The sequence below is a fragment of the Hippocampus comes genome, unplaced genomic scaffold, assembly GCF_001891065.2.
Source record: "Hippocampus comes isolate QL1 unplaced genomic scaffold, H_comes_QL1_v1.1 scaffold43, whole genome shotgun sequence".
NCBI classification, from domain to species: domain Eukaryota; kingdom Metazoa; phylum Chordata; class Actinopteri; order Syngnathiformes; family Syngnathidae; genus Hippocampus; species Hippocampus comes.
Genome location: NW_017805276.1, coordinates 1514776 through 1529378, shown reverse-complemented (window position 1 = coordinate 1529378; position 14603 = coordinate 1514776). Strand labels below are relative to the sequence as shown.

General features: G+C 43.8%; 1 protein-coding gene and 1 non-coding gene across 3 annotated transcripts; both read left to right on the top strand.

Annotated features, from left to right (window-relative positions):
- Positions 1–2061: 2061 nt before the first annotated feature.
- trnal-uaa (transfer RNA leucine (anticodon UAA)) lies at positions 2062–2144 on the top strand. Its single transcript has one exon. It is a non-coding gene; the product is annotated as a tRNA-Leu (tRNA).
- Positions 2145–4344: 2200 nt separating this feature from the next.
- LOC109516072 (thrombospondin-1-like) lies at positions 4345–12882 on the top strand. 2 transcript variants are annotated; one of them, XM_019870267.1, is made up of 22 exons: positions 4345–4519; positions 4620–4708; positions 4796–5355; positions 5439–5517; positions 5807–5896; positions 6205–6314; positions 6601–6726; positions 6922–7018; positions 7265–7438; positions 7519–7695; positions 7778–7951; positions 8025–8305; positions 8390–8608; positions 8704–8811; positions 9005–9164; positions 9266–9384; positions 9697–9931; positions 10016–10243; positions 10330–10601; positions 10691–10788; positions 10871–11010; positions 11100–12882. In XM_019870267.1, exons 2-22 carry the CDS (start codon positions 4645–4647, stop codon positions 11105–11107), a joined length of 3519 nt encoding a protein of 1172 aa, XP_019725826.1. In that variant the 5' UTR covers positions 4345–4519; positions 4620–4644; the 3' UTR covers positions 11108–12882. The 2 variants fall into 2 exon arrangements, with proteins under 2 accessions (XP_019725826.1, XP_019725825.1); XM_019870266.1 differs by having other exon boundaries at positions 4345–4529; positions 4625–4708.
- Positions 12883–14603: the final 1721 nt, after the last annotated feature.

Genomic DNA, 14603 nt, shown 5'->3' with positions numbered 1-14603 from the left:
GTTTTAACGACTGCGGGGGCCACTATGCTGTAAAATAGCCGCTTGGTATCTTGGGATGTGGCGACCCCAAAGTTTCACGTTCACGTTTCCACAGTCACGGCACACACGTACGTCCCAAGAGCAGAGCTGAATTATACGAGGGAAAAGGCCAGGAAATGGGGTTTCCACAGCAAGTGGAGCTTGAAAATGGATGTTGAGGGACAAGGAAATTTTTTTTTTTTTTTTTTTTTTTTTTTTTGTCAGTAAAGCTCAATGGATAACGTCACGGGGGACTTTTACTACTTCCTGTGGAGACATTGTGAGAGAGATTTTTTTTTTTGTGGCAAATCTTTTGATCCGTTGTGATATTTTAGATGCTTGATGGTAAACTGACATTTTTAACAGTGTTAGAAATCATCAGACTTTTTTTTTTTTTTTGTTCCTCCATGTACACAAAAGACTGAATTAAATCCTAAAAAGACAATGTAGCGTATTTATTAGCAATACTCACCTTTTCCAGCTTGGATGCTAAGCCCTCAACTGCCTGCAAGCTAAATTCTCACAGTATTTGTGAGTTTATAAAATCGCAAGAATGAGGCTGTGGAAAACTCCTTTGAGTGATTCACGTATCAATCTGGCTCTGTCCGGGATACTCTCTTGGAGGATGTTAGCTAATTTTAGCATTAAAAATTGAGCTTTAAGAACAAATTCTTTTTTTTTTTAAAGATTCACATATTTACTGCCACCAATTTATCATTTTCTTCCTTACATTTTTCCTCACATACGTGCGTCAGTTTCCCTAATGCAGATTTGCGTCTGACTCACAGTGACGAATGAAAGTGAGCATGTTTTTGACTTTTCGCTTTACCAAACACGGAGATGATCGTCTGTTACAGATACGATCATTTCCCCTCCTGTTTGACAGCGGCAGCGATGAACGGTTCGCATCAGTGATTTATAGCGGCCACTGTTCAGGCATGCGGCAGAGACAAAATAAAAAATCTTTCCCAATTCATCGCCCATGCATCTCTTGGGAAAAATACTTTTTGACTGAGAAACTTCCTGGAAGGAGGTCACTGGAGATTGCTTGTGAACACGTTCCGGACCAAATATTCAGTTTTGACATGGTTGGACACTGGTATTAGTCCCTGTAGATCAGTGCTTCTCAAGTATTTTCTGTTCCGCCCACCCAAGAAGAAGAAAATAATTCACGCCCCCCCACTACTCTCTGCCGCCACGATAATTATCACTTGTCTATAAAATGGTCATAAGTACACTTCTGCATTACATTGTATCTTTATTAACATTAAAGAAAAGAAAAAAGAAATAAATATCGTTCAATTTACAGCAAAAAATAACTTTATTAACATTGTTTTTTAGTCTGTAACAGAAGATCATTTAGATACATCAATTTGCCTGCGGTGAAAAAAAATGATTGTTTAAACCTTGTTGAAACAAGAATTTATTGCATCATTTGAATCATTGCGCCATTCTAAAAACAAAAATTTAATCAAATAATCATAAATTCACATTCAGTTCAGCAATATTAACTCAGGAGCATAATATATAAAACACTTTAGTCTACAAAACAAAAATAAATAAAACAATTTGTGCAGATTTTTTTTTCCTCTCTCTTGTCCTTTTTGATTCAATTAAAAAAAAAAAAAAACAATGTATGAGACACCTGAAAATGTTGTTTGATAAGAACATAGGAAGTCAATTTAGTGAGTTTGTATTTGCAGGATATCCCAAAATTCATTCCATACTTTCTTTTTTATGGCTTGCCAAAAGAGAGCAGTGTTGCGAAATCGCCTGGCGAGAAGTTCTTTTGTCCCCAACTGCAGTCCGGTGATAGTTTGAGAAGCTTAATGGCTGTCAAACTGCGGTCAAATAACGGTTCACCAGTACCAAATTCAGGTTGTTTCAATACTTCCAATAGAAGACATTGATGCTCAACAACCTGATTTGGATGCTTCACGTTGGAGCAATGTCATGATGGGCATTAATTGGACTTCTCAAACTGGCGCTGAAGTCAGGATTCACATTTTAATTATTCATTTGATATAACAGAGAGGTCACGGCACCAGGATGGCCAAGTGGTTAAGGCGTTAGACTTAAGATCCAATGGACTATAGTCCTCGTGGGTTTAAACCCCACTCCTGGTATTAAAAAAAAAAAAAAAACATCACTTAAGCTGAACTCGTGGTACTTGTGTTAAATATATTCTCCGCACAAACATTTCCTGAATTTTCAGTGAAAATGTTATCATCCTAATGACAAGATTCAGGGACACTTTGTCGCGTATTTCACTGAGGACTCGTCTGACGTGGTGGATGTTGGTCCTCTCCTGAGTGGCACTGACTGATTAGTTTCAGTGGTTCAGTGTTCGACAACAACGATCATCTGGCTAATGTCCATATATTCTGAATGTTTTTGAGTGAGTCACTGTGCTGTGTGTTTGGACTTGTAGCTACAGAGGCCTCTTACACACACTTTCCACTATCTCGGTTTGTTTTACCTGAACCGCCACTGATACTCGACGTACATGAGGTCTCCCCCGGGCCGTTGTCAAGCAGATACCGCAGGAGTGGCGGGCCTCCTCCTGAAAAAAAAAAAAAAAAAAGTAAAGTTCAAACAACTTACTGCTGCAGGCGTAATCATAAAAGATGCTTGAAACACTTTCAAAGGTTTGGCGTTATAATTATTAATGCATGCAGCGTCAACATAAAATGAAACAAATTCTCAGGTGTCTTTTGAGGTCAATCAACTAAATTACTAATGTAATGACTGTCATCCTTAGATGTGTAAGACGAGAACCTAATGAGCTATAAAAAAAGACGCATATCTATGACTTGCCTTGAGAATGTGCTTTCAAATAGCAAAATGCTATCATCCACTGATATGACTCAGCATGAGGACTCTTCACGATAGAGGGAGGTTGCATGGAGCTTGCGCAGTGTAAACGTTTCTTATCTTTGGGCTGCTTCCGGCGAGACTGTTCAGTCTTTTGGTACTCCAGTACCATCATGTCAATTGTTCCTCCCACGCCGTGAGGTCACACACAGTCATCCCACCTGGCTGCTATCAGCAAACATCCTTCCCGCCGGGCTCAAAACTCGTCTCCCACCTCCACAATGTTTTCCATTTGAATCACAGTTTTGGATCACTGAGAAGTGTTACGGCCTTATGCCTCCTTTGGCCTTTCTAACATGTATGCAGGCGTCTTTTGCCACATACTGTATGTCTAACCTACCTTTAAACATGGCCGACGTGTGACAAAGATCTTGACCATCAGGCTTTCACACCATGTCTGCACTGTACTAGAACCTAAAGCACGTGCATACGTATATTGATAATGAGCAAAAGTGTGGAATACACTGATGTATACAGGAGACAATTGCATATATTGTTGCAGCATTTTGATTCGCTTCACACATTATAGCTCTCATTATGGTTATTTCTGTATTCTCAATATTTAATCAATGATTTAATCTATATTATTAACGTACTGCAACCTTCAAGTATTGGGCAAAATTATGAAAAAAAAGAATGTTGCTTATAATATCATTGCTGCTAATTGATAGCTAGATAGCTAGCTAGCAAGATACATAGGTAGCTTGCTGGCTGGCTAGATAGATAGATAGATAGATAAAATGATGTCATGTTTAAATATTAATTTTAAAATGTCCTCAAGAAGAATGCAAAGATATACCCCAAACTAGATGTTATGACTACAAGGGGAGGTTACATGGCGTATTATTTTTATTGTGTGACTTGTATGTGTTAGTCTGCTGTAAATGGTGTTGCTGCTGAGAGGGACAGACAAGTCTCAATATGTTGCTCACTGAGTCACCTGGTGGTCACATTTAAAAATAACACAATGTGAAACGTCCGTCTTCAACTGGACAGCTCGCAACCTGGGAGCTGCTATCTCGAACAAACAGTATTGATAAACTTACTAAAGTATACATTAAGTGATGGTATGTATTTATTTATAGAAACAAACATTGTCCGTTTATAAAGTGCCCAGGTAATTTGGGCCTACAAACATTGCCTGACACAATATAGCCTAAAACATCAAAGATATTAATAGCACATACGTATTTAACCGGGCGATTAAGCTTTTATTTGACCGGAAACGCCCCCGCCGCTGGCACGGCTGAGTATATGGAATATTTGTCCGCTGAGCTTGTGGAATGCATTTTTGTGCGCGTCTCGGATGTGACTGCAAAGAGCTGTGTGAGGTAAGAGACCCTGATCCGCCCAGCGAGTGCGCGAGTGTGCGCATCTGGCTTGCCATTGGTGCAGCCCGCGTCTCAGGAATGTCTCTCAAGCCTTCAAATAGGCTCCACTGGCGCCCTAACAGGCAGTCAACTCAGTGCAATCGAACTTGAGAGCATCAATTGGAATTAAAAACAAAAAAAAAATCAATGAATAATAACCAATTTTGACTTGGGCTTCGAGAGACAAGTTAAATAATAACAGAAGGACATCGTTTTTGTTTTTATCCACTTCACTGTACTTTTGAAGGAGTCTTCTGTTTTTTTCAGGTTTGTAAACTTTATTCATGAACGTTTCTTCTCAAATGACAAATTTAGGTGTGAAATGAAAGTGATATGCGATTTTATTCTTGTGTTGATTTTAGCTTTGACTTGAGAAAAAGAGATGATGCTGCGTGGCATCTTTCTGTTGTTGATGCTGTGCATCTGCGAGGGTGCAATCCTGGCAGGTGAGAATGGCGAAAAATTACTTGAAAATAAGTTCCATCGGCATTTCCTTTATATAATGTATTCAAAAATGTGTCCTTGTTCCACAGAGAGCCGTGACGACAACAGCGTTTACGACTTGTTCGATCTGGTGCGGGGAGACAATAGGCTCAATGGAGTGACTTTGGTCAAAGGGGCTGATCCGTACAGCCCGGCGTACAAAATTCTGAATGCGGAGCTGATCCCCCCAGTCCCTGATAGTTCATTCGGGGACCTTATCGACTCCATCCAGTTGGAGAGGGGCTTCATGCTCCTGGTCAACCTGAAGCAGTCCAAGAGGAACAGAGGAAGCCTCCTGACCATTGAGAAGAAAGACGGCTCGGGACCCGTGTTGGAGATCATCTCCAACGGCAAGGCCAACACTCTGGACGTTTTCTACTCCACCGGCAACCATCAGCAGCTGGTGTCCATCGAGGAGGCCCACTTAGCGACGGGACACTGGAGGAAGATCACACTCTTCTTCCAGGATGACCGCGTGAAACTCTTGGTGGGCTGCGATGAAATCAACGTGTCCGAGATGGACGAGCCCATCCAGAAAGTCTTGTCTCAGGAGCTGGCGGACATCGCTAGGCTCAGGATTGCGAAGGGAGCAACTCGGGATAAATTTATGGTAAGGACTCAGTCGAAGTCCTCTCTTTCACTGCTGCGTATTTGTTTGGAATATGTCCGTTAAATGTCGTATCTTTATTATAGGGGGTGCTTCAGAATGTGAGATTTGTCTTTGGGACAACCCTGGAGACAATTCTGAGAAACAAGGGATGTGAAAATGGAGGTAAGGCTTCCGAGTACATTGCGCCGAGTGGCTTTCTGGGCTGGGTTTGCTGTCTCTCCAGTTTAGGAGCAGATCCGTAACTTTTTTTCATCCCGGGAACAGTTCCATAATTCATTTGTTATGTCCTAAATGACGATGGTCAAGCAATGATCAAAATAGAGGGCTACAAAAGTTCATATTATGAAAGTAACTGCGGTACAGGGTAAAGAAACAGACTGAAAAAAGTGTCCCTAATTCTTGATCTGCATAACAATATTACTGATCCGTCGCATTGTCCTCCCACCTGTAGCTGCCTTGACTGACGTCCGGACTCTGCAAAACGCAATGAACGGCTCCAGCCCCGCCATTAGGACCGACTACACTGGCCACAAAACCAAAGGTGAGACCTCCTCCAATATTTGGTGTTATTTTAATGTCCTACCTTTTACTTACTCGACCTCACATGAGATTAAAAAGTAATGTGTATTACTATTATTCATTATTTGAAAGGAGTTAAAAACATTGCCTGATTTGGCATTTCAGGACACATAGATTGCATTTTTTTAAATGTATTTATGTATGAGTAACTATGCTCAGCACTTTGTGAGTCGTGTCTGTGGAAAAAAAAAAAAAAGAAAGATATGGGTAGGAATCAGTTTGTCGTTTTGGAAGGTGAAGTCATTCTTAACTGGGTTCTCTCCAATTCAGATCTGCAATCATTCTGCGGCCTCTCGTGCGAGGACATCGCGGGTCTGTTCAAGGAGGTGCGAGGACTCGGCATGGTGGTGAAGCAAGTGACCGAGGAGCTGCGTCAAGTGGTGAGCACGGCAGAACCGCTCCCTTGTCCTTTTGCATCCAAGTTAGCGCATTCCCGCTGCCACTTGTCGCTGTCGTGGCAGCACGTGGCCAAGTTCCTAATGAGAGTCGCTATGTTGCCGATATTTGTATCGCTTCACTAGAGTCGGGTTGTGTCTTAATCATTATATTGCATGGTGATTCATTTGTGCTGGAACTTTGGCAAAGTGAAAGTTTTCCATCCTTGGTCCCCAGCTAGCACCCCTCCTCTCCCTCATTCTATTCCTGTTTTTTTGTTTTTTTTCGCAGTCTGAGGTAAGCGCCAAGATTCAAGATCAAATCAAGAACCACAGCAGCGTTTGCATCCACAATGGGATCGTGCACAAGGACCGAGACGAGTGGACCGTGGATGACTGCACCGAGTGTACCTGCCAGGTAAGCGGAGAAACAGTTGTGTTTCCTACTGCGCGTGCCAACACAATGTGAAGAGCTTAGTGAGGCTGCGGTGCAGATTTCCTCGAAACAAAACAAAAGCAAGCATGGGGACGTTTAGGATTTATCTCAACAAAGCGGGAGTGTGGAAGTCCTCATGACGTTTTAAAACAGCAATATTCTGTCTCCTCGAAATAGAACTCTGCCACTGTGTGTCGAAAAATCTCCTGCCCTCTGATTCCCTGCGCCAATGGCACCGTGCCAGAGGGAGAGTGCTGCCCGCGATGTGGAAATCGTAAGTTTTTCTTGCTTGAAATACAGTGGCGTGAGTGCCTCAACTTATGACTTTGAGTATAAATGAACAGAATTTCAGTTCATTTCACAGTGGAAAAGTCATTTGATAAATATATAAGAAAACAGAGTTACTAACTCGGTCACGGAATGAATTAAACTCATAAGTCAAGGCACCGCTCAACTTGTTTGATTCTTGTCTACCTTGTGCCAAAATGTAATGTTTCTAAACCATCTCCCCCGCTTACAGCAAATGACTCTTCTGAGGACGACTGGTCCCCCTGGTCTCAGTGGACTCGCTGCTCGGTGACTTGCGGTCGTGGCATCCAGCAGCGTGGACGCTCTTGCGATCGCATCAACAGCAACTGTGAGGGCACGTCCGTCCAAACCCGTGACTGCTTCCCTCAAGAATGTGACAAACGCTGTAAGTAAGACTTCGTTTACGTTGGAGCTACTCTAGCGACGAAGGATGAGGAATGAATTGTGGATCTGGGTCACTCGCAGTCAAACAAGACGGAGGTTGGAGCCATTGGTCTCCCTGGTCTTCATGCTCTGTGACCTGCGGGGAGGGAGTCGTCACTCGCATACGCCTCTGCAACTCTCCAACACCCCAGATGGGCGGCAAGGACTGCCAGGGAGAGGGACGCCAAACTGAAATCTGCCAGAAGAAACCTTGTCCCAGTAAGCTCAATTATTATCATCACAAATACTTCCCAAGTCTGGACGAACAAACTCATTGCTGTACTTTTCCAAACTTTCTCAGTCGATGGAGGTTGGGGACCTTGGTCACCGTGGGACACGTGCACCGTTACATGTAACGGAGGCATCCAGAATCGCAAACGACTCTGTTCTGAGCCTGTTCCCAAATACGGTGGAAAGGACTGCGTCGGCGACGCCACCATGTCTCAAGTGTGCAACAAACAGGATTGTCCCATTGGTAAGCACATCGAATGATCTCTGAATTATAAAGAAATTACATTTGCACGACACCAAACGATTTTCCTCTGCAGACGGTTGCCTCTCCAACCCATGCTTCCCCGGCTCAAAGTGTATCAGCTTCCCCGATGGCTCGTTCAAGTGCGGCAAGTGCCCGCTCGGCTACAAAGGAGACGGCATCACCTGCAAAGACGTTGATGAGTGCAAGGAGGTCCCCGATGCTTGCTATACGCACAATGGAGTCCATCGCTGTGAGAACACAGAGCCCGGTTACAACTGCCAGCCGTGCCCTGCTCGTTACTCCGGTCCTCAGCCCTTCGGAAGGGGTGTGGAGCAGGCCACTGCCAAAAAACAGGTTGGAATTCCGACTTCGTACTTGTTCTTGACCAGGAAGTAGTTATTTCTGTTTTATTAAGTTTCTGAGATGTTTTGGTTTCAGGTTTGCAAACCACGGAACCCCTGCCAGGACGGTAGCCACAACTGCAACAAAAACGCCAACTGCATTTACTTGGGCGTCTTCTCCGAGTCCATGTTCCGATGCGAATGCAGGCCGGGGTATGCTGGTAATGGCTATATTTGCGGAGAGGATACTGACCTGGATGGTTGGCCCAACTCTGACTTGCTATGTGTGGCCAACGCGACCTACCACTGCAAGAAGGTAAGCTCAAACGACTACACAGATCCGAAAGGCCACAAATCCAGGATAAAAACACTCACCCAAACTGCTGATGTTCTTTTTTTTTTTCCATGCAGGATAACTGCCCCAACCTTCCCAATTCTGGTCAGGAAGATCATGACAAGGATGGCCGCGGTGATGAATGCGACCACGACGATGACAATGATGGTATCCCTGATGACAGGGTGAGTAATCCCAACAGTGTATTTTATTGGTGTAACACAGTGCCTTCCCCACAGACCGGACGTAGCTACAAATCAGCTTTATGCGGACCAATAGAAATGTTAACTTTCCCCTTTATACGCTTGCTTGTTTGAATAATGAACCATAACTATGCAATGTCACATACTCAAGTACATTTCCTTATTATTTCCTTAGGACAACTGCCCGAGAGTGTACAACCCCTCCCAGTATGACGCAGACAGGGACGATGTTGGTGACAGTTGCGACAACTGTATTTTTGAGCCAAACACTGACCAGACCGACACTGACAATAACGGGGAGGGAGATGCCTGCGCCGTTGATATTGACGGTGATGGTAAGTGACCATTTTACAATCTCCACCGCGGTATTATGTTTCAGAGCTTCACAGGGTTTTGGTCCCGTCGGTTAATCCAACGATGTGCTTCAACTCAACAGGCGTTTTGAATGAGAATGACAACTGCCCATATGTTTACAACGTGGACCAGAGAGATACAGACCGAGATGGCGTGGGAGACCATTGCGACAACTGCCCTCTCGAGCATAACCCCGATCAGGTGAGGTCAGCCCTCGGCTTGCAGTTTTACGATATTCGTTTCTCCGCGTGGGCCAATGGCGTGCTGTGAAAAAATGTCAAAGATGTGTCTGGAAGCCATAGAGGCTATAAATTGACTTTATAGAAAGAGAGGAATGTGTCAGCTTCATCCAACTTTGAATCCAATGTGATTTGAGGAGGAAAAAGTTCTCGCTTGCATGCCTGAACACAAGGGTCTGCTTTGAAATTCCGTCCAGAGAATTGTTTCTCATCCTAAGGAATAACAGTATCCCAGTCTTTGGGCCGTAAAACCAAGAATTCCTTTCTCCAACAGACTGACTCAGATTCGGATCTCGTGGGAGACAAGTGTGACAACAACCAGGACATTGACGAGGATGGCCATCAAAACAATTTAGACAACTGCCCTTACATAGCAAACGCCAACCAAGCAGACCACGACAAGGACGGCAAGGGCGATGCCTGCGACCACGATGATGACAATGACGGTATTCCAGATGACAAGGACAATTGCAGGCTGGCCTTTAACCCCGATCAGCTGGACTCCGATGGTGAGTTACTCCTTCAGTCGATCCTCTCACTTCAAAATGTATTTATTAATGTCTGAGCCTCATGACGTATACATTTCATTTTAGGTGACGGCCGAGGTGATGTTTGCAAAGATGATTTCGACCAAGACAACGTCCTGGATATTTATGACGTTTGCCCAGAGAACTTTGCCATCAGCGAAACGGACTTCCGCCGTTTCCAGATGGTCCCCCTTGATCCTAAAGGAACTTCCCAGATTGATCCCAACTGGGTGGTCAGACATCAGGGCAAGGAGTTGGTACAGACCGTCAACTGCGACCCAGGCATTGCCGTTGGTACGAAACCACATATCCTCATGGCTCTTTAGGGATTTACCCACGTAAGACTTGGCAAAACCTAAACCGTCTCTTCTTCCGACAAGGTTTTGACGAGTTCAGCGCCGTCGACTTCAGCGGAACGTTCTTCGTCAACACAGACCGAGATGACGACTACGCCGGTTTTGTGTTTGGCTACCAGTCAAGTTCTCGATTCTACACAGTCATGTGGAAGCAGATCACCCAGACCTACTGGTCTCACACCCCCACGAGGGCGCAAGGCTACTCGGGTCTGTCCATCAAAGTGGTGAACTCCACCACCGGCCCGGGTGAGCACCTGAGGAACGCACTGTGGCATACTGGAGACACACCGGGACAGGTGAGCACTCCATTCGGTATGACTCAAAGGCTCCTCTTAGGTTCAAAGGTTGTAAGTCATTTTAACATTTGATGTATATTGATTGACAGGTTCGTACTCTCTGGCACGACCCAAAGAACATCGGCTGGAAGGACTTCACCGCCTACAGATGGCACCTGGTCCATAGACCAAAGAGTGGACTTATTAGGTAAGTTGTAAAGCCCAAGAAAGAAATCGTGACATCTTTTATGATTTGAAATGATCTCACCTGGTTGCTCTTTGCTTTTTAGAGTTGTGATGTATGAGGGCAAGAGAATCATGGCTGACTCTGGAAACATCTTTGACAAAACCTACGCCGGGGGGCGACTAGGGTTGTACGTCTTCTCTCAGGAGATGGTTTACTTCTCCGACCTTAAATATGAATGTCGAGGTAAGATTTAAAAAGCTTATACAGATCATTGCTTTTATGCCTTTGTAAAACATTCAACAAGAGACTCATCTGTTTCCAATTTCTTTCAGATGCATAATGCGATGAAGACACATCCTGGCAGAAGGACGTCTCCCAATTTGATGATACAAAACGGGCAATGCACGTTGGAGGAATGATGAGCAAGAGTGGTAGCGTGAGGTAACGTGACCTCAGAACTTGAATGCTGAATGAAAGTTCAATGATATATCTGCACCAAATTCATATTGCGAGCGCAGCTATGCTCAGAAGACTTTGCCCCCCCCCCCACCCCTTCCCCTGCTTTTGCATCCAAAGGAGGCAGGGTGTGGGGGGGGGGCACATTTATTGCTTTGCACACCTGAACTTTGCTGGTATCCCTCTGCGGAGGAAGGATCAAAGAGAAATTCCTTCTTTTCATTTTCTTTTCATCCTCGAGCATTAATGTACATCTGCTGTGGACTCTAAGATACTCATTTTGAAGAAAGCAGTAGGAGAACTTTCTTTGGCTGGGGGAATATTCCCTCTCGAAGGAGCCATTGAGGGACCATGGACAGTTTGGAATGACTGTGATGAGAGAAGATTGTGAGTGTGGTTTGAGTGAATGTGCACGTGTAGCTCCCAAAAAGTCTTACAAAAAGGGCTATTTTTTTTTTTTGGTGGTGTTTTTTTGCCATTCCATTCACCCTCCCATCCAAACCTAATTATTAAAGGTCTTTCAACAACATAGGGATGGCCAAACAGGAGAACTTCTCAGGTTAAGAGCACAAAAAGGAGAGCACAGGGCCCAAAGCAGGTATACTCTTGCAATGCTTTGGAACGATGATTTTTGGCAAGTAATATGTAGTGTATCGATGATCTTTTCCGATGCGATCAAGGGATTAAATCGAAGGGGAGGGCATAATTATTAATTGATTATTTAGAATTGTGTGGGAATTAATTGCAGCTTGAAGTAACTGAGTCAACACGGAGCGCGCTGATGCAGCCAACAGCGGTGCTGTTCAGTTCCAACTACTTAGCTGTCTGAAAGGGGTGAAATGTGACATCAGCTACGGGAAGCGGAGCTCCATCCGCGCTATGACAACGCCTCCTGGCAGCACAATTCCACTCAGTATTGTAACACAAGCTCAGAATTTCCCCTTTCAAAATATTGATCTGTCTACACTCCATTCAATGACTTTGTTGAAAATTAATTTTTTTTTAACTACAATCTTACCCTTCCAGTGAATCAGCATTCGACCCCAGACCATGTATGCGTTGCCACTTCATGCATTAACTTGTGTGCCAGAGCTTGTGTGTATATTTCTGACAAAGGAAAAACAAAAGGATATCATTTAAGTACAATGATTACCTCATGAATGGTTTTTGTATTGAGGCCAGCGATGGACAAACAAATCACTTTTCGGAGACCAAATTGATTGGCTTCAGGTTACTTTTTTTTTTTTGCAAGACTGTACTATCAGTCATGTGCTGTATATAAGATATTTTTCTAGGGGAGGAAAAAAAAGAAGCCCAAACAGGAAAAAAACAAGGAAATGTTGTCTTGACTGTGTTGTGCTGTGTGTATTTTCCAGTGCCTTTGTTTTGATAAATTATTATGTTGAAGTTATGTCATTTGTGTAGATATATGCTATTTAAATAATTTATCTCGAAGCGTAGCCTCGTGGGAACGCTTTTGTCTGTATAAACTCATTTGCACACTGATGTGAGGATGTCTTTTTTTTAATTCTGATGACGCTTTTCCATAAACATTTGTACCATAGTTTTTACAAAAAAAAAAGAAAAAAAAGTGCTGTTTATACTTGTACTTGTTATTTTGTTATATGTCAAGAGGAAAATAAACGCTTCCAGAAAGAAGCATCTCTCGTCACTTGTGGTCTCTATTTTGAGCGCCCGTGAAACAAAAAGTTGAACAGTTGGATGGATCGTTCAAGACCCTGGATGTTATATTTACTTTTGATTGAGATCTCGTCCTTTCGAAAGCAAAAGGGAGTCGAGCAACGCTGTGTCAAGCAACTGGAATCCATTAGTCGGGTCTGCTGATAATTCAGAGAAAGGGAGTATCCTTGGGAGTCAACAGCAGGAAAACTCGCCATGAAATATAACCCTCTTAAATAGCACATTCATACAGATATGATTACGCATCACGCAGGCATCTCTTTCAACCTTCCGAGTGTTGCATGTGATCAGCAGACGTCGAGGAATTTAGCACGCCGGAGTGATGAATTCGCTCGCTTTAGTGCAGTCAAAATTTGACTTTCTGCGGAGTGCCGTCGTTGCGAGGAATGTGCATTAAAATGAGTCACAATCCAATGCTGCTTTTTCACCGCTCAGCTTGAAGTGGCATGTGAAATTATACATCTGGAAATTGCCTAAACTACCCTGCACTGAATGCATCGGTGGGAACAAGACAAAAAGGGCATTAGAACCGACAACAACCGAGAGCGGACGTTTCCTCGATTTGCTATTAAGCATCCTTTATCATGCTTATGATCATTTTTATCGAAGACAAGACTGAGGGCAACAAGAAAACCGACTGCTCCAGCTAGTACCCAGTGTGGGCTATAATAAATCGCAGAAATGTCACAATTACAGCAACTGTCTATAAGCGAGTTAGGCAGCATGTATCACACCTCGTTCAATGACGTTTGTGATTATGTCCCACGTGTCCCTGCACTGTGCGATTGTCATTGGTTGGCTTTTCAGTCCCAGTTCATGCAGTCATTTTAAGCCACTCATTGTACCAGCATCATCGATAGGTATGTATTTAGGACATCGAGCCAGATGGCATGTGGTAGGATGGATTTCCTCAGCATTTCGGTGAATCAGGACAGTGACGCGGCCTGTCACTGAAGCAGCTCTTCTGCCTGGAAATCGCGCTGTGCCGTAGGTGCTCTGGATTGTCCGTGATGTGTTAACGGTGTCCTTTCTGCCACAGATGTCACTTCGTCCCGACAGTGCGCCCACGACGCAGCCCAACTCGAATCTCAGAAGCGTCCTTTTCTTGACAGCGACACCACAAAAACTACGTACATGAGGGTGCTCGCCACCGCAGACTGGTTGAACATCTGCAGCTTCAGGTGGCTGTCCTTTCTTGGCATCACCGTTGGCAGTCTAGACTCTCATTCTAGCTGCACGGCGAGGTATTTGTACATCCGTGCATTCTTAGCACTGTCACTATTTAAGTAAACTGGGTCAAGGTGAGAGCACGACCAGTTTCCTGGTCTTGTTGGGGTTTATGTGAAGGTGGTTGGAGTCATACCATACAACAATCCTTAATCAGTGTTGGGTACGCTTCCTCCTATCCCAGGGGTGTCAAACTCATTTTTGTTGCGGGCCAGATTTTAGTTTCCCTTGGAGGGCCGTTATGACTGAATCCATATAAAGAAGTCAAGAATAACGTTTTATTCACCTGTTGTTTAAGATTCTGGAATGAGGGGTTTGAAAACAAGAACATGTTTACAGTATCACACTTATTTATTACAAATGAGAATTTGAAATTTTGGTAGTGATTTTAGCAAGCATCATGAAAGTTTGACATCTTGCTTTCACGGGCTGCATAAAATGATGTGGCGGGC